This window comes from Dasypus novemcinctus, chromosome 5, assembly GCF_030445035.2.
Source record: "Dasypus novemcinctus isolate mDasNov1 chromosome 5, mDasNov1.1.hap2, whole genome shotgun sequence".
Taxonomy (NCBI): Eukaryota; Metazoa; Chordata; class Mammalia; order Cingulata; family Dasypodidae; genus Dasypus; species Dasypus novemcinctus.
The window spans coordinates 30,085,355-30,111,947 of record NC_080677.1 but is presented as its reverse complement, the minus strand read 5'-3'; the positions used below and the strand labels follow the sequence as shown (position 1 = coordinate 30,111,947).

Sequence of the window (26,593 nt, the reverse complement as noted above, 5' to 3'; positions counted from 1 at the left end):
TTGGCTGCTATCTGTCTTAGTTTTGAATGTTCTCCTGTTCACTAATCAAAAAAAAGAAATTTTTTTTTAAAAAGAAGCTTTTCCCTACAGATGCTAAATCAATGAAACTCCTACAAAGCTTCTCTCCACACTTCCTCTTCTGCCTTTCTCATCATTCTTCTATTACAAACTCCACTGTAGCCTGAAGTAATTAGCATGACCCACCAGTGCTTTTTCCCTGAACAGAAGAGAACTAATTTCACTAATTTTCAGCTCAACAAAAGGGCAATTCCCAAGGGTTTACCAAAAGCTCAACTGCAAAAGAAAAACCAAACTGGCAGCAGAGTTTAACAATTAAGAAATGTTCCTAACTAGAGGCAGAGTTGTCATCCGTTCCCGGACAATAGCCTGGCTCCAGAGGCACATCACTCAAGCTTCTAGTCCTAATACTTCCTGGTGAATTTTCAGGGTGTTTAGGACTACAACCCTCAGGAAGCCGAGTCCCCAGAACCTGCTTGCAGAAGGCAGTGGTAGAAGAATAATGTATCTACTGAATGAAACCATCCTCACTTCTGCAACCAAGTTATTCTTCACTTCCAAGTTTAAGGAGAAGAGCAGACAAGGAAAGAGGGCAAGCAAATTTAGAATGAACGCCCCCATGTGCCTGTCATTCCTCTACGAGCTGGTTCTGCCAAGGAGAGTTTTTAAAAAATGGAAGTAGAGCAACAAATATGAGTGAGTGTCCAGCAATTAGACAAATGCCTTTTGGTCAAAGAAAATTATTTCTGCTTTCTTGCAACTTAACTCTAAATTATCTAGCTGCTTTTACAGGAAACAAGATGCAAAGCCAACTTGAAAAGGATCCAGAAAGTCTGTGTTCCAACTCTGGTCCTTGAAAAAAAGCTCAGCGACCTAGACCAGCACACATAAAATTACTTTTTGTAATAACCCAGAAGAACATGTTTCCTCCAGTTTGAATATAAAAGTCTGAGGGCACACTCAAAGGGATTCTTTGCCCAGCTTTTTGTTTCAGGGTCTGCTCCCTTAGCCTCTTTCTGACTCCCTCACCTCTTGACAATCTCTGGATTCTCATCAGTAATTGGGTTTTTTTTGTTTTTTTGTTTTTTTTTAGAAGGTACTGGGACTTGAACCTGGGACCTTGTATATAGGAAGCAGGTGCTCAAACCACTGAGCTACATCTGCTCTCTGCAGTAATTGAGTTTTGATGAACTGACAGTGCCTAAAGAGCAGGCCAGCGAACTGCCCCTGACAGGTGCCTCTGAGAAGAATGGCCTCCCTGGTTGTCAGGATGTGAGCTCTAAGTTCAGGCTCATGGTCATCTCCAATGATTGCAGCATGTTTACCACTGCCTCTATCCTACTACGAGGTAGGTCAAAGGCTCAATCTTTCCTTTTCCACCTTATTAAATGTGTTTAATCAACAAGTACACATTTGTGCACACTCCAACCAACAAAAAGAACTGCCCCATGGGGAAAAAAAATTTAATTTATAGATAAGTTAACACTATAGCATAATACTGCACTGTTCAATACGCTAGCCACTGGCCACTAGTGAACACTTGAAATGTGGCCAGTCTGAATTAAGATATGGTCTAAGTGTAAGATACACAACAGATTTTGAAGGCTTAGTACAAAGAAAAGAACATACACTAGCTCTTTAATAATTTTAATATTGATTGCATATTAAAATGATAACCTTTTTAGATATAGATTGGATTAAGCAAAATATTTTAATATGGCTTCTAGATAATTTGGAATTACATATACAGCTTGCATTATATTTCTATTGGACAGCACCGGTATTCCTTACATCTGGTCTATTTTGCAAAGAAAACTGGTCCCCTTGTCAGTTGCCAAATGAAAGAAGTAACTTCCAAGAACAAACACTCTGAGAGGAGCAATATGCAGTCCATGAAGCTGGGTCAAGCAGATTAGAAAATATGTCCATATGGAGGAGAAGCAGATGCTCCTACAACCTCTATTATTACAGGGGAACAGAGAGGAGCAGTAGGAGAAACCCCTGGCCATCAAATGTCCCTGCCTTCTCCCTGCTCCCCAACATTACGATGATCATTCAAGTTCAAGAAAATAATAGCAATGCCAGAAGCGGAGCAGATTCACCAAGGATTATGAGGGGGGAGAAAAAGCAAGCTGTGAACCCTGCTGCTCTCCTTCCATCCCTTCTGCCCAGATGGGGCAGGAAAAGGGCCCTCCCCTGCTGATTTGCTCCAGAGGGCCAGCAGAGAGTAAGGAAGTCTTTCACAGGAGAAATGCTAAAAACAGGCTGCAAAAAGCATTCCTCCAGGGGAGCAGATGTAGCTCAGTAGCTCATACATGCTTCCCATGTATGAGGTCCTGGGTTCCATCCCCAGTACCTTAAAAAAAACAAAAAACATTCATCCAGAGGTCTGGAAAGAATACAGAAAGCAGAAAGGGAAGGCTGGAGACCTCAGTGAGCAGAGCACTCAGTAAGGCACAGATGCGCCTGGGATCCTGGCTGGCCTCAAGATGCAGCAGACCCATCCAGCATCTGCTTCTCCCACGACAAACTTGTATTCTAGCTTGAAAAAATTCTAGTTTTCTTTGAAAGAAGATTACTTTGCCAGCCTCTCAGAAGAGGACTGAGTGACACTAAGTAGGACTCATCCAAAGAGTGAGTGGTCCAGTCTTTTGGAACATTTGTTTCATCCTTTTGCATTTCCTTCTAGTATACCATGACACAAGGAATGAAGACAAAATAGCTACTGCTGCATGGTGACAATGATTGCACAAGAGATACTACTTGCTGTTATCAAATCTCCCCTCCTCCAGGTGGGTAGAAAAGGGAAAGGTTTCCAACCAGGTTGATTTTCTCCATAAAAGAAGGCAAGTGCCTGATTGCACGGCTTAGTTTTCTTCACCAAAAAAAAAAAAGGTCAAACTGATGTTCTGTGCTCTTTATGTTTTTATCTACACAGGAAAACTTGGTATCAATTGATGCAAGAGTCTCTCAATGGTTCTATTCATCAAAGCTACCCCATTAGCTTGCATTTAGGTTTTTGGTGTATTTTTCTTCCAAAAACACAACTCCTCCTTGTTTGGAGAGTAAAGCTTCCTTTTCCCTTTTCTTTCCAGAGAATGTCAAATGGCTCAAAAGAATTGTGCAAATCACTGTAACAAATTGGGGACTGTCCCTAGGCTGAGGAAACAGACAAGAATATTCAGAGTGACCAGTGCTCCAGAGGAGGAGGGGATATCATAACCAGGAAAGCAGGGGCTCATTTCTTTAAAAAAAAAACTCGGTTAAAAGAGTCTGCTTTCATCCAGTCATGGGCAACATAGATAACCTGTGTTGTTCTGCTGACTGTTACACAACAACAAAACCTGGGAGTTACTCATAGTAAGCAAGTAGATGGCACCAGGACGTAGCTGGACAACTTCTACAGGATAAGCCAGGCAAACTGGATGAGCCCCCCTAGGAAGAGCTCTGGAGTTTGCCAGCTGTGCCTTCCTCAGGCAGTGGGGCATGTGAGAATAATGCTGCTGGCCCTTTCTGGCTGATAGACCAGGGCCAATTGCCACTGAATTAAGTCACCCATACTCTGGGATTTGCACTGGATCTGGAGTCAGACTACAGGGCAAATAGACTCAAATATTGATGGTGATGACAGTGATGATGTATAGTGTAGCAGTTTGATATGGTTGATGAATTCCAAAAATAGATATTGGATTATGTTTGTGAACTGGTCTGTACATGGGAGTGATTAAATTATGATTAGGGCTTTGATTGGGTCATGTCAGTAGGGTGTTGAGTCCCTGCCCCCTTGGTGGGTGGGGACTCACAGATAAAACTACAGGGCAGAGCAGAGGAGTTAGTTGGAGTTTTGATGTTGGAGTTTTGATGCTGGAGTTTTGAGCTGGAGCCAGGGAAGTAAGCACACAGAGGACCAGAGCAGCTGAGCCCAGAGAGAATTGAGCCCTGCATAGAAAGACAGAGCCAGTCACCTAAGAGTCTAGAGCTGGCCTTATGGAGAGAATAGGACAGCTGAGCCTGGACAAAAACAAACCCTGGGAAGAGAGGAAGCCAGGAAGCCTGAACTCTTAGCAGATGATGGCAGCCGTCTTGCTCTAACACATGGCAACAGACTTTGGTGAAGGAAGTAACTTATACTTTATGGCCTGGTAACTGTAAGCTTCTACCACAAATAAATACCCTTTATAAAAGCCAACAGATTTCTGGTATTTTGCATAAGCACCCCTTTGGCTGACTAATACAAATGGAAACATGAAAACCAAGACAAAAACTCAGACTTTGAACTTTGGCTCTATCACACTAACATACAGACCAAATACAAACAAAATACAAACACCACATCCCAGTGCAAATCCATATTAAAAATTAAAGTTTGAATATTTTCTTCCCACACTCCACTGACAGTGATTCAGTGTTTTAGAACATTTGTGTCTTTTTGCATTTTTTCTGCTATACTATGACACAAGGAATAAACACTAAATAGCTACTGCAGTGCAGTGACATTCATTGCACAGTAGAGACTATAATTGTATCCAGAAAGGAATCCCACCCACTGCCCCCACCTTTTTTCTCTTTCTGTTTTCAAAGTAAAATGAACTAATGCAATTGCGTGGGTTTTACAGCAGTTGGATTTACCAGCTGGATTTATATATGCATTTCTTAGCTCATTGAGTTTGAGACGCCTGGAATCTGTACAGCAAATGGTATTATCATTTATTATCTTTCTCCCTCCACCACCCTCCCCTGTGCCATTTTTGGGTATTTCCAGACTAAATTCTACTTGTCCTTTTGCCATAAATCACAATGGACCTTTTAATATTTTGAGTAGGAGGCACTTTCAAACTATGATAAAATAAAGCCCTTGCAAAATGATGATGTTGTCCACCAAAGAAAAGCCAATTAACCTGGTACAACACATTATGAATGGTTTAATGAAATAAATAAGAGAAAATAAAAATGCATGCTTATTCTCATTTGACATTTCATCCAACATAAATTCAAAGAATCAACAACAACAACAAAGTATCAAAAGCATGGCAAGTTCAGAAGAAACCAAAGTTCATTTTATAATTTATGGATATTCTTTTTTCATTTTATTCACTGTAAATGCTTAAAATCAAGAAACCCAAAAGGAGCATGTCACATTTAGAAAAAAAATCTGTGACACTCTTCTACTTGGATTACAACTGAAATGGGTAAAATGAATTCATAGGAATTCTGCAGTATAAATTGGTTTTTGAATGTACACTTTTTAATTTGGTTGAAAAGTAGCAGTTGCTTATCTATAGGCTATAACTGTGTAAAACAAATGACCCAGGATTAGCTTCCCTCTCTTCATTGATGCTTCACTATGAGTGGCTTTGCCTCCCAAAAGTTTTTCATGGAATGGCGCTGCCGTTACCAAGATTACCTTCACATAGCTTGCAAGAAAAGTCATCTGCTTACAGTCAACAAAGTCAGAAAGCTTAGAATCCAACTGCAAGTTGAAGAATCAGGCTCAACTTGTTAAATTTTCTTTGTATGCTAGACATTTATCAATTCTAGTTTCCCGGCCATGGTTACTATCGACCTTTTCCTATCAGAAGTTATTAAAAGAAAATGCTACAAGCAATCGGAATGACTGCTAAAATGAGCTAGATCTGCTAGAAAGAAATGTTCACCCTTCAAACTTAAAAGTCACATCCATTAATCAGGAACTGACCATTTCTAAATGCAGATCTTTTGATAAGCCTAGGATAAGTAAGTACAATCCTAATGACCTGGGTGTTAAGATTTCAGCCTGGTAGTGGAGCTGAGAAACTCTAAGATTTTGTATTCTGAAGATTGCAATTAGCTGAAATTTAATGAGCTGCAGAATGACCCCTGACAGGGAAACGTAACCTATATTTACCATTTCCTGACAAGATGAACTTTTAAACACAGCACTCTAAACCCTACCCCAGGGCAACATAACCTTTAAAAACTTAAGCATGTGGAGGTAAGAGTTGGTATTTGGGGATGGTACCCGTGAAACTGCCTTCCAGGCAACTTAGCACAGAAGTGACTCAAGTACTGGGGCAATATTTGGTCTTTGTCTAGAATGCAGCTCTTGTTTATTAAAATAATGATTTCACACAAGAAACAAACCAACTTTAAAACTGCAGCCTATGTACTTTTCTTGGAAGGCAAGAACATGACCAGATGGAGAAAGGGAGGATGAGAACGAGTTCAGAATTATGAAGGAAAAGAGGAGCGATGCTGATTCCTTTACCAGAAAGGATACCAGGGAACCACCTCATTTCCTGGATTCAAATCCCAATCCCCCCATATTTTATTGTTTTTAAAATCAGGATACATCTTACAATCAGTGTATGAAAGTGTATTTGTTTTTGTTTTCCCCAAAATAAAAAAGTCCCGCTAAAAACAGGAAGGAGCAAAATATAACCAATGGAAATTATTAATAATGTGGTGAATTATTTGCACTCATGATAATGGGATATGTTTATTGTAAAGAGAGCTTACGGTAGAAATGAACAGATTTACCTTCCTTCTGTCCTTCCATCTTTCTTGTTTTCCTTCTCTCTTTCCTTCTATCCCCTTCCCCTCCCTTTCCTCCCTCCTTCCTTCTTTCCTCCCTTCCTTCAAAATTTATTGGGTACTTTTATGTGCTATTTGTTATACTGAGCCACTGAATCATAATCTTTGGTGGAGTGACTCATAGTTTTTTTTTGTTTGTTTTTTTTAAAGCTGTCCAGGTGCTTCTAGTGCAAAGAGAGCAGCAAGAACTACTGTTGCAGAGCAAGTGCAATTTTAGAACGGGAAGATTAAAGGAAGTAAAATTTATCAAGCAGCATCTACTGTCTCTCAAGTCTTCTATTCCACTTTACTTTATTTGCTCCCATGACAGTTCTTTCATTGATTAGAGTTTATTGACTATGTGCCAGGCACTGTGCTAGCCCTGGGGATAGAGTGGTAAACAAGACCATGAGATGGCTGCCCTCATAACTGTACTTCATTCCATGAGAGAGAGAGAATTTTGCAGGATAGAAAGTAAAAGGAAAATTTTAAACCCCAGGTAGCTTGACTTCTGACATGCAGTGCACTTCACCACTGCCATGAAGGGAGCTATAACGGAATATGGATTTGCAAAGTAAATCTGCTGCCTACCAATGGGTAGGTAAAGCCATTCCCGTGGGTCTGAACCCAGCGTAAGTTGGACCCTTTGATGAGGTGACTTCAGTTAAAAAGTGTGGCCCCCCTCAATCAGGATGGGGCTTAATCCGATGTTGGGAATCTTTTACAAGCAGAATGAAATTCAGACACAGAGAAAAAGAAAGCGACGGGAAGCAAGAGGCTGAAATTTAAGGGAACCCAGAAGAGAATAGAGATGTCAGGAGAGGCCACCAGATGCACTGCCATGTGATAGAAGAGCCGAGGACCAGAGATCACCAGGAGCAGGCCCCGGAGTGCCCATCTTTGGGAAGAAAACATTGCCTTGCTGACACCTTGATTGACTTTTTCCTAGCCTCAAACCTGTGAGCAGGGAAGTGCATAGAGCTCGAGTGGTTGAGTACCTGCTTCCCAAGTATGAGATCCTGGGCTCCATCCCTGGTAACTCCTAAAAACAAAAAACAAACAAGCAAGCAAGCAAGCAAACGAAAGCAAACTTGGGGGAGCCTGTGTAGCACAGTGGTTGAGAGCCAGCTTCCCACATATAAGTTCCCAGCTTCCACCCCTGGCCCTGGTATCTCAAAAACAGCAACAAAAATGAACAAACAAAAAACAAACAAGCAAATAAAAACCCACAAAATTGTGAGCAAATAAATTTCCGTTGTTTAAGCCAGGCCATTGCATGATATTTGCTTGAGCGGCCAAGGAAATGAAAACGTTCCCCTTGTCCCAACTCAAGTGTTCCCCACAGAGGTAATGACCACCCTGCATTTCAGGTTTAGAGTTCCCTTGCTTTTGAAAAAGGTTTTATCACATATGTATCACATATGTAAACAATATATCATTTATTTTTACTTTTTTCGAGCTTGATTCTGTTATGCATTTTTCTATGGCATCCTTTTTCACTCAATATTATGTTTCTGAGACTTCATGTTGTTGCATTTGCTATAGTTTGTTTGATTTTCATTGATGAATACAGTGCCATTGAATGAATTTTTTATCCATTCCTCTTGAGGGGAAGATTTGATTATTTCTACTTTTTACTGTGATTAAGAATTTTTAAACATATTTCCTGTGAGATTTATAAGAATTCATATGTTCTAGATACTCATTTTTGCCAATGACATGTATTGCAAATATACTTTGTGACTTCTACTTTGTCTTCTCTATGGTGTTTTTTTATTAAATGAGTCCTTAGTTTTAATGCACTTGAATTTCTCAATATTTTCTCCTTTGTTGGCACATTTGTGTCCCAATTAAAGAACTTTCCTTACCCTGAGATCTTGACTGGTATATTTTGTATTTTCTTAAGATTTTTAAATGTCCTCTTTTATATTTAATTTTTAAATTCATCTGTAATTAATCTTTATATATGGATGTAGCAGTTTGATATGGTTATGACTTCCAAAAATAGATATTGGATTATGTTTGTAATCTGATCTGTACCTGGGCATGACTGAGTTATGATTAGGGCATTGAGTCCCCACTCCTTGGTGGGTGGGGACTCGCAGATAAAAGGCATGGCAAAGAACAGAGCTGCAGGTTTTTAATGTTGGAGTTTGATGCTGAAGCCTGAAGCTGGAGCCCCAGAAAGTAAGCTCACAGAGGAAATAGAAGGAAGTCCCAGGAAGAGAGAAACCCTGAGCCCAGGAAAAAGAAGCCTGAGGAAGGGAGGAACCCAGGAAGCCTGAACCCTCACAGATGTCGGCAGCCATCTTGCTCCTACATGTGGAAATAGACTTTGGTGAGGGAAGTAACTTATGCTTTATGGCCTGGTACCTGTACGCTCCTACCCCAAAAAAATACTCTTTATGAAAACCACCAATTTCTGGTATTTGGCATCAGCACCCCTTTGGCTGACTAATACAATGGATCTAACTTCTATTTTTCCAAATGGGAAATCAATTTTTTCAACGCTGTTCATAGGACAGTGTCATTTCCCACGTGACTGGCAATGCCAGTTCTATCATATGTGTAAGGATCTTTTCTTGGTTCTGTTGCCACTTGTCTATCTCTGCATCAATAAGCGCTGTCTCAATTCTTATATCTTTATCATAAATCTTGTTAACTAATAGGGTAAGTCCTCACTCCACATTCTTTTTCTTAATTCTTGAGGCTTGGCTCTTCCTTATAATCTCAAAATTGGTAAATTAAACTATCAAGTCTCTAAAATGACAATATTAACATGGAGGTAATTGTTTTTACAATGTTTAGTAAAGTATCTCTCCAATTAAAAGGATTCTAATATCCTCAAGAAAGATTTGGAAAATCCTTGTTAACTATATTCTTAAGTACTTTATTTTTTCTGTAGTTCTTGAAAATGGTATATTTTTAAAAATATATAATTGAGCTCTATCCAGCTAGCCTGCTAAACTCTTGTATTAATACTAAAATGCGTCACAAGATTAATTTTTTTCTATATACTTAATCACATTATATATGAATAATTTTGATTGTCCATTTATAGGCCTCACACCAGATACTCTTTCTTTACTTACTGAACTGGTTAAGACCTCAGGTACACTCTATAATAATGATATTTATTTTTCTCTAGCTACTATTTTTGTTTTTTACCTTTTATCAAACTATGAGTCACATTTTATTGTAGTTTGAAATTATATGAAATATAACAATAAAATTTCAAAATTAAAAAATATAATAAAATAAAATGTGTAGAAAGGGATTGGCATGGATAATGTTGCCAAAGATGGGCTCACACCTTATCCCTGTCAGGCAGCTATAATGATGGACTGCTCTCTTGATTTAATCAAGACTTAGACTGAATTAGGACTGGGGTAGAGCTTATAAATAGAATGAATACAGAGAGAGAGAGACAGAGAAAGCCATGGAAGCAAGAAACTGAAAGCAACAAAATCAGGAAGAGAAGGGAAAGACCAGCAGATACCGCCATTTGCCTTGCCATGTGGCAGAGGAGCCAAGGATCACTGGCAGCTGATCTGTAGGAAGAAAGTATTGCCTTTATGATGACTTGACTTGGATATTTTATTGTCCTCAAACTGTAAGCTAATAAATTCTCATTGTTTTACCTAGAAAAAAAACTACAGTTTTAATGTTTAAATTTTTTAATGTTTCATTTTCAAAAGAATTTCAGGCTTAATTTATTTCCTTAAATTTTTGAGAGTTGCCAATTACTGTGTTCAGCATTTCATTTGCATTCATTGAATTTGGCTAGTTAATTTACTGTCCACATCTTCTCTATTTCTGCTAATTGGTTTTTTTTTTAAGATTTTTATTTTTTATTTATTTCTCTCCCCTTCCCCCATACCCACTTGTCTGCTCTCTGTGTCCATTCACTGTGTGTTCTTCTGTGTCTGCTTGTATTCTTGTCAGCGGCCCCGGGAATCTGTGTCTCTTTCTGTTGTGTCATCTTGTTGCGTCAGCTCTCTGTGTGTGTGTGTGTGGCACCGCTCCTGGGTAGGCTATACTTTTTTCGCATGGGGCAGCTCTCCTGACAGGGCACATTTCTTGTGTGTGGGGCTCCCCTACATGGGGGACACCCCTGTGTGGCACGGCACTCCTTTTGCACATCAGCACTGTGCACGGGCCAGCTCAGCACACGGGTCAGGAGGCCCTGGGTTTGAACCCTGGACCTCCCATGTGGTAGGCAGATGCTTTATCTGTTAACCAAATCCCCTTCCCTGGTAATTGTTCTTTATTTGCTTGATTTATTGGTAATAAAAAGAAGTATAATGAATTACCAGGTATAATTTTTTTTGGTAGCTATATCAATTTAGCGTGTATAGATTTTGAGGCAATTTGTTAGGTATACATCAGTTTTGTATTGTTCTATCTTCTAATGAAATGAGCCTATCATAGAATTTTCTCTTTATTTCAGTAATATTTTTGTCTTAAATTTTGTTTTGGCTGATATTAAAAGAGCTATCCAGGCTTAATATTTTTTTAAACATTTGCCTGGTATATCCTTTCCTAAACTTTTTTTTTTAATTAGTTTTTATTTCTTTCTCCCCCCTTCCCCCCCCCCCCCATTGTCTGCTCTCTGTGTCCATTCACTGTGTGTTCTTCTGCATCCACTTGCATTCTCAGTGGCACTGGGAATCTGTGTCTCTTTTTATTGCGTCATCTTGCTGTGTCAGCTCTCCATATGTGTGGCGCCACTCCTAGGTGAGCTGCACTTTTTTGCATGGGGTGGCTCTCCTTGCGGGGCACACTCCTTGTGCGTGGAACTCCCCTACACGGGGGGGCTCCCCTGCATAGCATGGCATTCCTTGCGCACAGCAGCGCCATGCATGGGCCACCTCACCACATGGGCCAGGAGGCCCTGGGTTTGATTTCTGGACCTCTTATATGGAAGGTAGACGCTCTATCAGTTGAGCCACATCTGCTTCCCCTTTCCTAAAACTTTTGCTTTCAACTTTTCAGTAGCCTTAAATTTTAGGCATGCCTCTTATAATCTGCATATAGCTTTTCTTTTTTAAATTTTATTTATTTCTCCCCCCTTGCGGCTTGCTTGCTGTCTGCTCTCTCTGTCCATTTGCTGTGCATTCTTCTGTTCTACCTGTCTCCCTTTGTTGCATCATCTTACTGCGCTAGCTCTCCACGGGCGTAGGCCTTCAGCTCTCCATGGGTGAGGGCCGTCACCTCTCCACAGGCGCAGGCCAGCTTGCCTTCACAAGGAGGCCCCAGGATGCGAACCCAGGGCCTCCTGTATGGTAAATGGCAGCCCAACTGCTTGAGCCGCTTCCCTGCATATAGCTTTAAAAAAAAAAACAACTCTAAAGTTTAATCCATTTACATGTGTTGTACAAAGTTCACCACTTTACTTTGTATTATTTATAACACCATTTTATTCTTCTATGTCTTTTCTTTTCTCAATCTACATGTTCCTCTATTGGACTGGAAGATTCATACTCTATTTCAATTCTTTTAGAGTTTAACCTTCATATTTAAGTATTAATACCTGATAAAATGTGAAATTAATAAAGATTTAACCCCTTCACAAGCCCTGAGTAACCTTTCACTACTTTAACTCCAATTACTGGAGTCTAAGTCTGCATGTCTCAGGTCAGCCAGCCCCCCACCAAGCGAGGAGCTGAAACGTAAGTCCGCAGGGCCAGTCTACTCTATGGCTCCAGCTCTGTAGGTTTCTCTATCTTCTGTATTTCTTGTGCTGTTTTTGCTTTCTAGTTTTGTACTTCGAGACCTGTTTTATTAAATGTAGTATTATTGCACTTGTTAAAATTCATCCTAGATTTAGTTGTATTATAGCAAAGGGGCCCTTTGGAGTGCCTACTACTCCACTGGAAATAGAAATTGAGCCTCTGTTCTATCAGCTATACTGGAATTTATCTCTTTCACCAGGAAAACATGCAGATCATTCTTACTTTTTTTTTCCCAGGGTTTCTTGTACAGTTTTCCTATGCAGAAGATACTGAAGGACTTTTGCTATAGTTTGTAGAACACCCTTGGTAATAAATAGCTTATACTTAAAAGCCCTTTCCAACCACGAGACACTTCTTTAAGTCTCTTACACAAACAAGCCTCATTTAAATCATTTATGCTTCATGAGAATTCTATGGCATATGTAAAATGATTCTTGCCATTTTACAGAGGAGTGAGCTGAAGCACAGAATTTAAGAACCCCCCACAAAGGAATAGCCTATGCAGGATGGAGCCAGAATTCAAACCCAAATGTCTGACTTGAGAATACATGTTCATAATCACTGTGCTCTTTTACCAGGCTTGACGGCTCCATTACTCCTAAAAGTCTTGATGATATTGTGACCCTTTAATCATAAAGAATTCAAATAGTCCAACAGATTGTTTCTCACTCTAGATTTTTGGAAATTGCTAACATGATACTGCATCTACTGAAAAGAGAATGACTTTGAGTACCCATCTCCTGTAGATCATTGCAAGAAAAGGATTGGGTTCTCCTGTCATCTACGCAGAAGTTAATACACCAAGGGAGTTCTTTTATTTATAAGAAACCACGAGGGAGCAGATTTGGCTCAATGGATAGAGCGTCTGCCTACCACATGGGAGGCCCAAAGTTCAAACCCAGGGCCTCCTGACCCGTGTGGAGCTGGCCCATGCACAGTGCTGATGTGCAGAAGGAGTGCCGTGCCACGCAGGGGTGTCCCCTGTGTAGGGGAGCCCCACGTGCAAGGAGCGCGCCCCGTAAGGAGAGCCGCCCAGCGCAAAAGAAAGTGCAGCCTGCCCAAGAATGGCGCCGCCCACACGGAGAGCTGATGCAGCAAGATAACGCAACCAAAAGGAACACAGATTCCTGGTGCTGCTGACAAGAATACAAGCAGACACAGAAGAACACACAGTGAATGGACACAGAGAACAGACAACTGGGGGTGGGGGGGAAGGGGAGAGAAATAAATTTTAAAAAATAATAAATAAATCTGAAAAAAAAAAAAAAGAAACCCATGAGGGACATCCTCAGCCCACCACAAATGTTCTGCATTTGCTGAAATGAATCTAGTACTGGAAAAAGACATCTACGTTCCTATGAATGGACCCATGCATGCTATTTTCTATGAAAAATTAGCATTGAGTGTTACATAAACATAACTTTACAGGTAGTAATGCTTTAAACCAACCCAGCTTCTTTTGACCCCGTTACAAATACACTGAGGTTCTCCACCACTAACAGACAAGCTGAAGCCACTGGCCGCCCTGCAGGGCTGTGCCGGCTGTATCGATGCATCTGCTATCTGTTTTAGCAGCAGCCGCTTCCCTGTCTGCACTAAAATTGATGACATTCTTTGGAAACACGGTTTATGTGCACCACTAAATGGTTCTTTTTCTGGCAACTGATCTAGAGTAGAAAAGTTTAGAAAATATTCTGATTTCATTGGAATTCATAATGTCAAGTTTAGGATATGTGAGCTACAGGGACATAGACAGTTATCAAAATGCAGGATCAACTTCAATCAATATATGCTCCTTTATCAGCCAAGCAGGCACTACGGTGATTAGTCAGCACCAGGTGAGCCATCGGACCCACTCTATCTCCACGTGGCTGAGAAAGGAATCATATTCCAGTGTCTGAAAACAGGCATAATACTCAGTTATACACTGAGGAAATATGTCTCAAGGTCACAAATCATGTACATGGGAACTTCCTTGTCTGCTCTCCAAACGACATGCCCAAAATACCACTTTGCATTTATTAATGTCATATTATAGCAAGCTATTTATTTATATTTTTAGCACAAGGTTAAGCTCTTTTTGGTTTAATAAATTTTTGGAAAATAAATGTAATGGATTATGGACAACATTAGTAGTTATATTTTTGGCATGACACTAATTTATAGCACTGATTTTTCACTCATTCATTCGTTCGTTACTGATATCTGCTCCAGGCCGGGAGCTGGTATGAGTGCCAGAAATGAGAGCCCACAACGGCATTACAATGTACCAAGTATGACTGTGGGGGTAGACACAGTGCACCCTGAGAGCAAAGGGAAGGGGGTAACTGGCAGTGTGTTCTGGAGGTGGTCAAAAAAGGCTAGAAGCAGGGGAGCAGTAAGGGCCATCACATACCCCAAAAGAACCAAACGTAAGGACAGTTGAAACACTCTCCTGATCTAGTCAGACCCTTTCTTTCCTAGAAAATATTTCATCAATATCTGCAGGTTTATAATGGGTTTGTAAACAGTACATGCCACTAGTCTTAGGTCATTTTCAACAGACTTTATGCCTAAGGACTCACTTTGTGTACTATAGGCAAGGCCAAAAGATGGGCTACAGCCATCATCTTCTGAATCACAGTCTTGTAAGGGTACTTGGCCAGGGACTCCCTGGGCAGTACTGCAGGTTGTGTACTGCACAAACTCAAGGGACACTATTGCTAGCATAAACTTGTAGAAACAAATAATCCTCATGCCAGCAAATGGCAACAGGAATTTGAGTCTAACAAAAGCAGCATATTGGGACAATTCTCTGACAGGGGGAAATAAAGTATCTTGAGGAAGGGTTGTCTTTTCATGCACTGGTGCCTATGGGCTACTCTCTACCCTGTTTTATGTTCGTCCCAAACGATACCCCTGCCTCTGCCAGAGTACAGGGTGGAAGTGAATCACCTCAGGTGATCTATCATTGGTACACTTATCCTTCAGCATTGCCCCTCTACCATCCTCAAGGCAAGTGAAGACAGCCCTAGAGGATCAGAAGTAGAGATGAGAAGAGCCCTGGTGAGCAAGAAATGCACAGCATGTCACTACTCTTGAGATCCTCCGTCAACAGAGAGAGTTCTAGAGTCCATGTCTCCTTCAAGTCTCCCTTTCTACGACTTCACTTTCCACTGGAACCTCCAGCACGAAATCAGGCAGAACATCTCAAGCAGGCAACATAGTGTTTGACTTTATACACTCCAAAATGGGGACCTTTTCTCATCCATTGTTTCAACCAAACAGACTAGTCCAGAGTTTGGCAGAAAACAGATATTGAAAAAAGTGTCATCGAGCAGAGCAAATGAATGCACTTATTAGATAAAATGAATTTTTAAAATAACCAGTTGATTTCATTTACCCCTGACATCATCAGGATTAATATCACAGGCAAAGAAAAAGGGGGAAATTGTTTCTTATACAAGACCAGTCATCTTGTTTGGCTCTGCTATCCTTTTTTCAAGAAAGCATGAAAGGTAGCATGTGCCAAAGGAAATTTCATTTGAAGGAACTATTGGGGAAAGTGATTTAATTAGAAGGGGGAAAATGAAACTTCAGAAATTCAAAGAAATCAAAACTTTGGAAAGGGTTTGTCATTTACATTTACAAAATCTCATGAAAGTAAAAAATGGCAGGAGTCAAACTGCAAACAAAAGAGAGTAGCCTTTGTACTGGGTAATCCGAAAAGTCCCCCAATTTGACAGTTCCTGAAATAACTCTCTCACCTTATAATTATTCATGATTTCAATTAACCATGGGTTAACTGACTTTACTGTATCTTCTCGCAAGTACTTTTCAACTTCGGATCCATCATTAAAAGTCCGGTTTCCCACATGGAGTGCTTGTCTCACTTCTGGGAGTGACAAAAATTTCCCATAGAAACTTTGGTCCTCAGGTTCCTGGCAGAAGAAGGTATCAGAAAACTATTAGAGAACTTGAATGGGCGGTCAGAACAGAACATTGGGTCAAGGGGGAAGCTGTGAGTTGCTTATAACATATAACACTATCAATAAAATGTGACATGATTATTAACTTGTCGCTACCTTTGAAATTGTAACTTACAGGCTTTGAGGTAATATAAGGGGGAGTTACTTTTACTAATGACAAATCTGGATGGTGTTGACACGCTCAGGACCAATACCCAATTCACAAATGTTGGGCTTTCCTCCTCAGAAACTCATACTTTGCAACCTGTGGATCCATTTAGCAACCTTCCAGGAGGAAAGATGGGGGAAAGGAAAGGTGAGATAATCAAAATAAATTTGAGCCTTGGTGATGGCTCTATGGAAGGAAGGTCAAATGGACCCCAGGGTGGTGGCAGGGTAGATTAAAAACTAAGTATTTCTTTTCCATGTTCTGCTGTTTATTAAGAGTACACAAAAAATAGCAGCTGACTCTAATTTAAGGGGGATAATATATTGAATGTAAGAACAGGATACTTTTTAAAGGACAGAATACAAAAGCAATGTTGTCCATGGTCTTGATCAAATAAAACAAAACAAACAAAAAAGAAAAAACGGAAGAAAAACGTGCATCAAGTTTAGTTTTTCAGGAATGAAGAACTCTAAAATTAGCTTTATATTTTATTTACAACAGCTCTTAAATAAGGCAATTTTTAAAAAAACCCAGAAAGCATTGTCATATACTCTAGACCAAGATTATACAAATTCAAACCACCATTTTGGCTCTTTTTCTCTTATTTGATTAATTCTACACAAAAGACATTAACTTTGGCCTACTTTTATGAAAGAAGTTACATGAATACTTTTAGAAATATTCCAGAGGGCTTGAAGTGAGGGCCATATGAAAGGCACTAAACATTTTAAGTTAAAATTAAGACAAAGCAAATATTTTCATAAAGGCTTTGGCAGTTTTGATTCTCCAAGCTTTCTTAAGTACAGAACAAAGAATGTGGGCACTTTCAAAAAACTCATGACAGGCTTGGAGTTCTGGGACCTGACACACAGAATTCTAATCCCAGCCTGTGTTTCTCACAAAAGAACCTCTTTTTTTTTTTTTTTTTTTTTAAAGATTTTTTATTTATTATTATTTATTTAATTTCCCCCCTCCCCTGGTTGTCTGTTCTTGGTGTCTATTTGCTGCGTCTTGTTTCTTTGTCCGCTTCTGTTGTCGTCAGCGGCACGGGAAGTGTGGGCGGCGCCATTCCTGGGCAGGCTGCTCTTTCTTTTCACGCTGGGCGGCTTTCCTCACGGGCGCACTCCTTGCGCGTGGGGCTCCCCCACGTGGGGGACACCGTTGCGTAGCACGGCACTCCTTGCGCGCATCAGCTCTGCGCATGGCCAGCTCCACACGGGTCAAGGAGGCCCGGGGTTTGAACCGCGGACCTCCCATATGGTAGACGGACGCCCTAACCACTGGGCCAAAGTCCGTTTCCCAAAAGAACCTCTTTATAATAAGCTCTAATGAGGGGAAATTGTGTTAATAAAAAATTGTTTTGAGTTATCAGAAACATCACACTCCTGATGTTCAGACTGTATATAACACTGGTAGGGAACAATCCTATACATTAGTAGATCAAATAATACAATACAGTTTGGACATATTTATCTAGCATAAAGTCAGTTAGAATATTTCCCTAATCAAAGGAGGTTTGGCTTTGCCAAAATATGTAAGCAAACATTATTATTGAAAAGGATATAATTACCGTGCATTGTAAAAAGTTATAATAATAAAGACATCCTGTAACATTCTGGAAATAAGAAGGTTCATTTGCTATGTCACCATCAAGTAGTTTGTCCAATATCTAGGTTGGGAGGGAGGAGAGAAAGAGAGAGGGGGCATCATTAGAATGAGTAGGAATGTACAGGCATTTGTCATTTAATCTATCCAACTTTTTAATTCCTTTGTTATTTCACTCAATAGCTGTTTATTGCATACCTTCTCTATGTAGGATCTGTTTGGGCGTTGGGGAAATAGCACTGAAAATGCAGACCAAATGTCTACTTCCAGGGAGTGCATATTCTAGAGGGACAATAAATAAGCTTAATAGAAAGCACGTCAGAGAGTGATGAGTGCTAAGGAGGAAAATCAAGAAGAGACAGGGGCTCGGACACGTCACGGGTGCCATGTGCATGTTGTGTCATGAGTGTAAGGGACACGGCAGAGAGGAGGCCGCTGGGGACTCTCACAAGGTGGTACTTGCATGGAGCCCTGTTGGAAGGGAGGGAGCCATAGAGACATCTGGGGATAGAGCATTCCAAGGAGAGAGAAGAGTGAGCCCAAAGACCCCAAGGGAGGAAGGGCTGCCTTAACACGTATGGATCGTGGACCACTCACCCACAGCACCGAGAGAGGACAGAGGAGAGGCTATGGACCTAGATGCACGTGCTTGCAGCTGGCTGAAGTTGTCTTTGGACTGTGGACATTAAAACCCGTCATCAGCTGAGGGTGAGAGCTGTCAGCATGGCTGTGGCTTTTCTCCAGTCACGTCCCCCTGCCCAGGTGCAGGCAGAGTGGGTGGAGCGTGGGGGTTAGCCGGGGCTATGGGTTAGCCAAAGGATCTGAGAAGTGTGAAAGGGGGGTGGGTGTAATGACTGAGCGAGGTAATTACAGAAATTAGGACTTGAGGGGTTTAGGGATAATAAAGAGGAATTGGGATGAGTGGATTGAAAGACAGAGGGGTTAAGATTTTGTTATTTGGATTCTCTTGGGTTTCAGGTTTCTGGGAGCATTCCACTGCCCGTGTTGAAACATTTCACCACCAGGCGCTTGCTTTCTTAGGTATCATTTGTCTATTTCCCTTACAAAAGCAAACTTCTGTATGTTTTAATTCATCCCTCAAGGTATTGGCCTAATGGTCACCAAGACATTCCACATGTTCAAGGATTGTGGTCTGTTTCCTGTTTGTTTGTTTGTTTGTTTGTTTTTTGATAATGAATCTGGTTTGGGAGTGGTTCTGTATAGCCTCATGAACCATCTTGCCTTGTATCTCTGAACACACAGAACATCGGAACTTCTCAGCAGTCACTGACCGCACGGGTGCTGAAGCCGCTGCTTGTGCGGTGGACACCTGTCTGCTCTCTTTATCCCTTTGGGCCTAGCAAATGTTCTTGCTCTTGACATTGCTTAATCCCCGTACACTTCTCTAAAAGCATATCAAATGCCTCACTGGCAGATTGGTATCATTAAGCATAAAATTTGTTAGTAATTCAAAATGAGGTTCACTTCTCTTTAGCTTAAAACCAGTCTCGAAAATACTGTCATTGCAAGTAGAAACCTGATCCTACATGGCCCTGAAAAAAATCTCCCTTCCTCTGCATTTACAGTTGAACAAGAAAATCAACACATTATAGCCACATCTGAGGAAGGAGAGTCTGCTAGTCTCCTGCCCCACGGCTCCGGGCTTCTTGCGCTCACTCAAGGCGCATTATTTGTGACTATCAGAATTCACGGCAGGGATGATTGCTGCTTTTTGGGGATCATCCTACTGGTAAAAGGGGGCATGACTTTGTGTTACCCCCTTCTCCCTATGGTTGTACATCTCCTGTTTTGGTCTGAATTGGCTGATCTGCAGTTCCTAGAAGAAAGACTATTAATACTGGGCTGCAGCCTTCATAACAGCAAGGAGGTTAGATACAGTGTTCTAGGGTGAGCTTCTAATAAGAAAGATCAAATTCCTCAAAATCCAGTTCTTGTCTCATCTACTCAAGCGCCAAATATGATGACTCTATGGTAAATGTGACAAAAAGCTCCAAGGAAGATTGTTTACAACATGAACTTGGTCTGCATTGGCAAAAAAACCAACTTCCTGTATCCTAATAGTTGGTATATTTTTTAACAGTATTTTAGATAAACAAAGGGGTGGCAGATATAACCATATTCTTCAATTTCCAAATTCAATTTCCGGGGAGCAATATAACGATACAACTACCCACGTCTCTCTGTAAGGGTTTCAAATCACTACAGCTTAGAGTCTTTGTTCCAGACACACAGGAACATGTGACATTTGTTTTACACTGCGGGCCCTTCTCCAACTGCAACCGGGTTTGTGGCTTTAACCGTTCTGAAGGGTTTAGAACGCATGTTGAAGCATATGCCTCCATTTCCGAGATCGCCTTTCTTCTGATTTCCATATGATAGGCTATGCCTTTAGGGGGCTACAGTGCATTTAAAGAAATCAAAACAGTTCATGAAAGCCAGAGTTCTATAAACACTCCAGGGCGATCCCAGGTTTATAGTACAGCCAGAGTCGATCCAGAGAAACCCGGGCAGGGCTTTTCCTCATTACCTTGGCGCTCATCTTGGCCCCCGATCTTCACCAGCCTAACAGGGCCCTTCCCTTAGGAAACGATGTCTGCACACCACAAGTCCACTGACCCCTCCTCTGCTCAGATGGTTTTAATTGCTCAAGGGCAACCCAGGGCCCCAGAACTCACTTCAAAGGCCAGCATCCAGTTCTCCTGTTTGATGTGCTTTATGCACTCATCACACTGATCCTGGAAGTACATTTTCTGCCCCTCATCCAACAAGCCAATTTGGTACAGGAACTCCGCATAGCCCCCTATAATCTGAGGAGAAAAGAGACAAACGTAAACGCCAGAAAGGGGGAGAGAAGCCAGGGAAGGCCCTTTGCTCGCTGAAATAACCCTTAGTAATTGTAAATCTCCTGCTGGAGCTAACTAAGCAAGACAATTACAAGCAAACACACACACTTAGCCAGGCCCATGGCAAACCAAGGCAGACACAATCAGTTGACGCCTTAAAACATTTGGTAAAAATTACAAGTTAGAAGTCCTTAGAAAGTAACTGGGCAACGCCACTTCCCTTTATCAAATTAAACCACTAAGGGAAGAGGAGACTTGCATCTGATTAAAGGGGATTTAATCTCCTGAAGAGAAGGAAAGGAAAGGAAAAGGAGACACCTACTGATTCAGGATCCGAATAGGCATCTCCAATAGCAATTCCTTTCAAGTTGATCTTCAGGTCTGCTGTGGGGTTGTAGGTGTGGATGTAGTGGGCGATGGCTGGCACGTACTTCCCTGCATAAGACTGAGAAGGGTGGATATTAAAAGAGACAGTCACAAAGTGATACTGTTTGTATCAGAGGTATTGAAGCCAATTAAAATAATAATGAAGCAGCAATATTTCCACATCTGTTTCTTAACTTCACATCATGAATACCACAAAAGCAAAGGGTTCTGTATCGCACTTCTTTGTAATCCCAAAGAGCAATGAGTGGCCTGAGAGTCACAGGTTAGGCATACAAAAAATAAGAAGCGAGCATGTAATAAGTGAGAGCACCCTAATTCTCTTCCAAAATGAAATAACATGGTGGGTAAACACAATTCTGCTGCTTTTTGGGCTTTCCTTACCAGAAAGTTCCATGAAAGGCTTTAGTAAAGGAACACATTCTCAAGCCAGACCCCAAATAAGTATTTCTAAATCTGTTAATGATACGAAATGTGAAATCAGCAGCTATTAAGGGAATGGGAGAAAGGGAAAGGGAAAATACTACTTATTCGCCACTAAAATTGTCATACCCTTCTCAGTGTTTCTAAACCTTTTCTAGCAAAAGATCCATTTTCATAGTCAAAATATTTTCTGAGCACCCTTTCACCAGCAAACATGATAATATACACCTTTGGAATATGCTGGAAAAAGTTACTAAGGATCCGGTAGTATTTTAAAAATAATGATATTTTTCCATCAAAAACAGCCTTCTTGACATCACCTTTCCTTCTATGTCTAATATTAAAGGTCATATGTTCAAAATGAAGCTCTCCCTCCCAAGCCCTCCTGCAGCCTCCATTTCAGTTAATGGCAAATCTATTCTTCTGGTTGTTAGGGAAAAATCCGGGTGCCATTCTTTATATCTCTTTCTTTCACACTGCACAAGATCCATCAGCCAATCTTACAGCGCTAACTATTCTATCAAAATATGTCCAGCATCCAGTGTCTTCTCCCATCCCCACTCCATCACTTGGTCCAGGTCAACATCGTCTCTTGTCTGTATTACAGCAGAGGCCTCCTAACTGATCCCCAGCTTTTGCCCTTGCACCCCTGTGGGGCTTGAAGCTGATATACCCCCAGAAAAACATGTTCTTAAATGTAATGCATTCCTGTGGGTGTGATCCCATTGTACGTAGGACCTTTTGATGAGGCTACTTCATTCAGGATGGATCTTAATCCTCTTCCTGGAGTTCTTTATAAATGGAATGAACAGAGAGAGAGAGAAAGCCATGGAAGCAAGAAGCTGGAATCAACAAAACCCAGAAGAGAAGGGAGAGACCAGCAGACACCGCGTGTCTTGCCATGCAACAGAGAAGCCCAGGATTGCTGGCAGCTGGTCTTTAGGAGAAAGCATTGCCTTGATGAAGCCTTGATTTGGACATGTTCACGGCCTCAAACTGTAGGCTAATAACTGCCCATTGTTTAAGCCAACCCATTTCATGGCATCTGCTCTCAGCAGCCTAGAAAACTCAAACACTCCTCCAGTCTATTTTCAAGGCAGTGATCCTGTTAAAACATAAGTCATATCAGGTTATTCTGCTGCTCAGAACTCCTTCATTACTTTCCATCTCAGAGTAAAAGGAAAATGACTTCTCTGATGCCTAAGGGCTGACATGATGCAATCTCTTCACTAACCTCATCCCTACTGCCCTCTTGTTTATTCCATTCCAGCCTCAGTAGACTCCTTCATGCTCTAAACACACCAGGCACATACCCACTGGGGCCTCTGCAGTAGCTTTCCCTCTATTGGGAAAGCTCTTCCTCCCAAAATCCACATGGCTAGCTCCCTTACTGCCATGTTCCTCTTAATTCTTGTCACTCTCCAACAAACTATATGCTTTATTTATTTATCCTGTTTATTGTTGTTCCCCCACCCACACTAGAACTTAAGATCCATGAGATATTTGTTTTGTTTATTACTATGTCTCCAGTGCCTAATACTGGTTATTTATCAGTTCAATAAGCAGTTGTTAAGAGAATGAATCTTGAATAAGTCTACATGCAGATGAAAAATAGCAATGTATATATGTTCAAAATAGACTAAAGGCATTGTCAGGGCACATATGAGTTCACAGATCTCTTACAATATCTCCAAGGCTCTCCAGGAGTCTGTAGTTCAAAGGTTGGGAGCCCCTAAGAGCTTTCATTTAATTGGTACCATATGCTGGCTAGAGCATTACTCCCATTTCAAGATGAGGACACTGGGGTTCAGAGAAGTTAAGTGATAGGGCCAGAATGGAAACGTAGTCTGACTTACTCTGAAACCTAAACTCCTTCCAAGTTATGATAAAGGAGTGGAAAATTGGTAATTTATGCAAATTCCCCTCATTGATGCAAAATCCTTGTGCAGTCACAACTTAGACTATGTATTGAACCATACTTATGAACACATTAGCTTCTTACTGGTAATACAAATGTGTTTACTTGTCAGGAGACACAAAAATGGGTAAAGCACAAAACTTGCCCTCAAAAGTTAACATTTCCTTTGAAATTATAGAAACTTTGACACAGAAGTAAAAAAGCAAAGTTTACCATTCCATGGATTATTATTTTCACAGTGTATAAATTTCCCAGCACATAGTAGTTACACAAACAAATCTTTGATAAAGGAATGATGTAACTGGCACTATTTATAAATACTTTTTCTCTCTTGCAAATGGGTATAAGATGGTAAAAAGTATGTCTTCTACCAGTAATTATCACTTCGGTTGTCTTATTATAAGATCTGATAATAAAATACTTCTTGACTCTGAGTTAGAAGGGTGTGCACTTTAAATTGCTCTGCAGGTAGTGATAAATTAATGCTAAACCATTAATTCCCCCTTGTGATCATCGTGAATATGAAATATAGTGAGGCAAGAAATAAAGAAAGAACACCCACTCATAATTTTTGAGCATTAACTAGGAACCAGGCTATTTCATCTACTTGAAGTTTCACAAGAGCCAGTTTAAGGTAAACTATTTTTCTGGGGTTTTTTTTGCAATGAGGAAAATAAAGATCCATGTGTTTCAGTAACGTTTCTAGCTGGAATTCGATTCCAGGCTTGGCTGGCTCCAAACCTCTCAATTCTCATAGCGAATCACATTTCAGTCACCGTTTCTGGTTAAACTATAGGTCTCTGGCCCCTGAGGCTGGGACCAAACCTAGGCTTGCTTATCTACACCAGGATTGCTAAACTGACCATTTATGGAAAAAAAGACAGTAAGAACAGGTAGTTTTTATAACCTCATCTAAAACCAGATTCTGCATCTGTTAACTCAACAATGGTCATGTTTACTCATTTTTTGTTCTCTAATGACTAGCACACACTTCTTGCCCTCTGTCAGTGTGACAAATCCTTCACTGCCGTTTTCATTAATCATTCCCCTGGTTGAGTGAATCAGGCTGTCACACAGTAGACAATTACAGGATTATTTTATGGAAAACAGGCACTGAAACATTATAATGAAATTTCAATTATTTGAGGGCTCCTTGTTAAGATACATTTCTCTTTTTTGCAAGATCAGACCTATTTACTCTTCTTGAATCACTTGTTTCTCAGTTTTAAAATTCTCTGACCATCAGAAGCACTTTACAAAACAACCAGACAATATATCAAGGTGTTGTTTTTTTTTTTTACCTAGTTTTCCTCTTTCCTGTACAAGTTTTAAGTAGCTCAGAACCCATATTTTGGGGGGGGAATTTTGGTATGGTTGTTTTATGGATTAGATTTGGACTCTATAGTCCCTTAGGGCTTATAATTATGATTCTGTAATTGTATAAACTCTTGTTTTTGTTCAGTGTTCTGCCTACACCCAAGATGGCAGCAATGACAATCAGAGCTGTTAGCTCTGTGGTTTCTCTGGCCTCTCGCCGGTGCTCACCAACGTGGGCAGCAGCTGGCCGATGAAGCCCTGACTTCCGAGAATGAACATCAACCTTCTGAGATCTGATCCCCCATGAAAACCTGGAGCAGCACCAAAGCGATTATGAAAGGAAAGAGAAGGTGAGACCAGACACATTCTGATTCGTCTTATTTTAGAACTGGATGGTGACTTTTGATGCGGAACTCAGCCAGATAAGCACATTTATCTAACACAATTCAAACTAGGGTTGCAATCAACACATCAGGATTTTAGTCTGCCCTTAGAGTTCCTTTCTAATATTTAAAGAAGTTTCAAGCTGCAATTTCCAACACTGCTCTTGTTTGGTTAATTTCTCCCAGAGTGGCCATTTTTTAGCTCACCTCTGACAAGAAGGACCAGAGATTTTAGGATGTGTTTGTACATGTTTATATTTGCCAGAGCTTAAAGAAGCAATAAACCTCCAATCCTTTGCTTACATCAGAAGGATCTCAGAACTCAGCCTTCAATCTCTTATTTCCCCCATGGGAGAAAAAGGTCTCAACGTCACTGTGGAATAGCAGCTTTGAATCTCGGTCTGTAATCTTTCTGAGTTTTTAAATGATGTTTGGAGCAGCCTAATGGAAATCACATTAGGAGCATATTGTACTTGTAAAAATAGCCTAGGGAGAATGTAATGCTTGGTTAATTATCCAGATGTGTAAAAGCACAATGCAATTGGACTTAAAGAAACTTGTAATTGTATATTCTGTCTGACTCTCTCCCTTCTTACATGTTTCAACAACATTGACAGCAGACTGTACCCCTGCCATGTTGTTACTTTTAAGGGAGGAAAAAAGAGTTCATATCTAAAAATCATGCTTCAATCAGTAACTCCAGGAGGAAAAAAAAATAGCGTCAGAGAATAATACTCTAATGGAAACAATGTCCTCTCAAAGGAATTTCACATACGTTAGCAGTTACTATTGTTTAAGCAACTCACAGTCAGCTACATTTCTTACTGAGGCTTAGTAGAAGAAGAAGGGAAAAAAAAAAGCCAATCTTTTCTGCCTTGCTCTGAGGTGTACATTTTATGGGAAAACATTCCACACTTTATCCATGATAATGAACAATGACTTTTGAGATGAGACACGCCTAAACCTGTGTATGAATTTTCACCATGACAAGGCCCGGACCCTAACCTTTGCCTGGCAAGTGGAAAGGGGGCCATTGCCAGCTTCGGCGATGCCATTTCGAACACTGTTAGGGGTTCCTGCTGTGCTCCCCCCATTGCTCCAGGTGACGTAAATGACTCTTAGAAGAATTCCAGACTGGGCTGGTGGGACCAGAAGGAACCAAGGTAGGCTGCCCTTCTGGAGAGTCATACCTGTACCTTGTCCTCCCAACTCTTCCCACGCGAGGGAATCCCAGGTCTCCAGGCTCAGACCTTGGTGGAGCCACCTCATTTATGGGGGAGG

General features: G+C 40.8%; 1 protein-coding gene across 3 annotated transcripts in view; it reads right to left on the bottom strand.

Moving 5' to 3' along the window:
* Window positions 1-26,593, bottom strand: part of CPVL (carboxypeptidase vitellogenic like) — a 130,520-nt gene that overhangs the window by 38,005 nt on the left and 65,922 nt on the right. For all 3 annotated transcript variants that reach the window (XM_004476077.5, XM_004476078.5, XM_058296839.2), the window contains 4 exons: window positions 21,210-21,332; window positions 20,720-20,851; window positions 17,989-18,087; window positions 16,049-16,222 (listed from right to left, as the gene is read on the bottom strand). In XM_004476077.5, coding sequence (XP_004476134.2) covers window positions 16,049-16,222; window positions 17,989-18,087; window positions 20,720-20,851; window positions 21,210-21,332 — 528 coding nt within the window. The remainder of the gene's footprint in view (window positions 1-16,048; window positions 16,223-17,988; window positions 18,088-20,719; window positions 20,852-21,209; window positions 21,333-26,593) is intronic.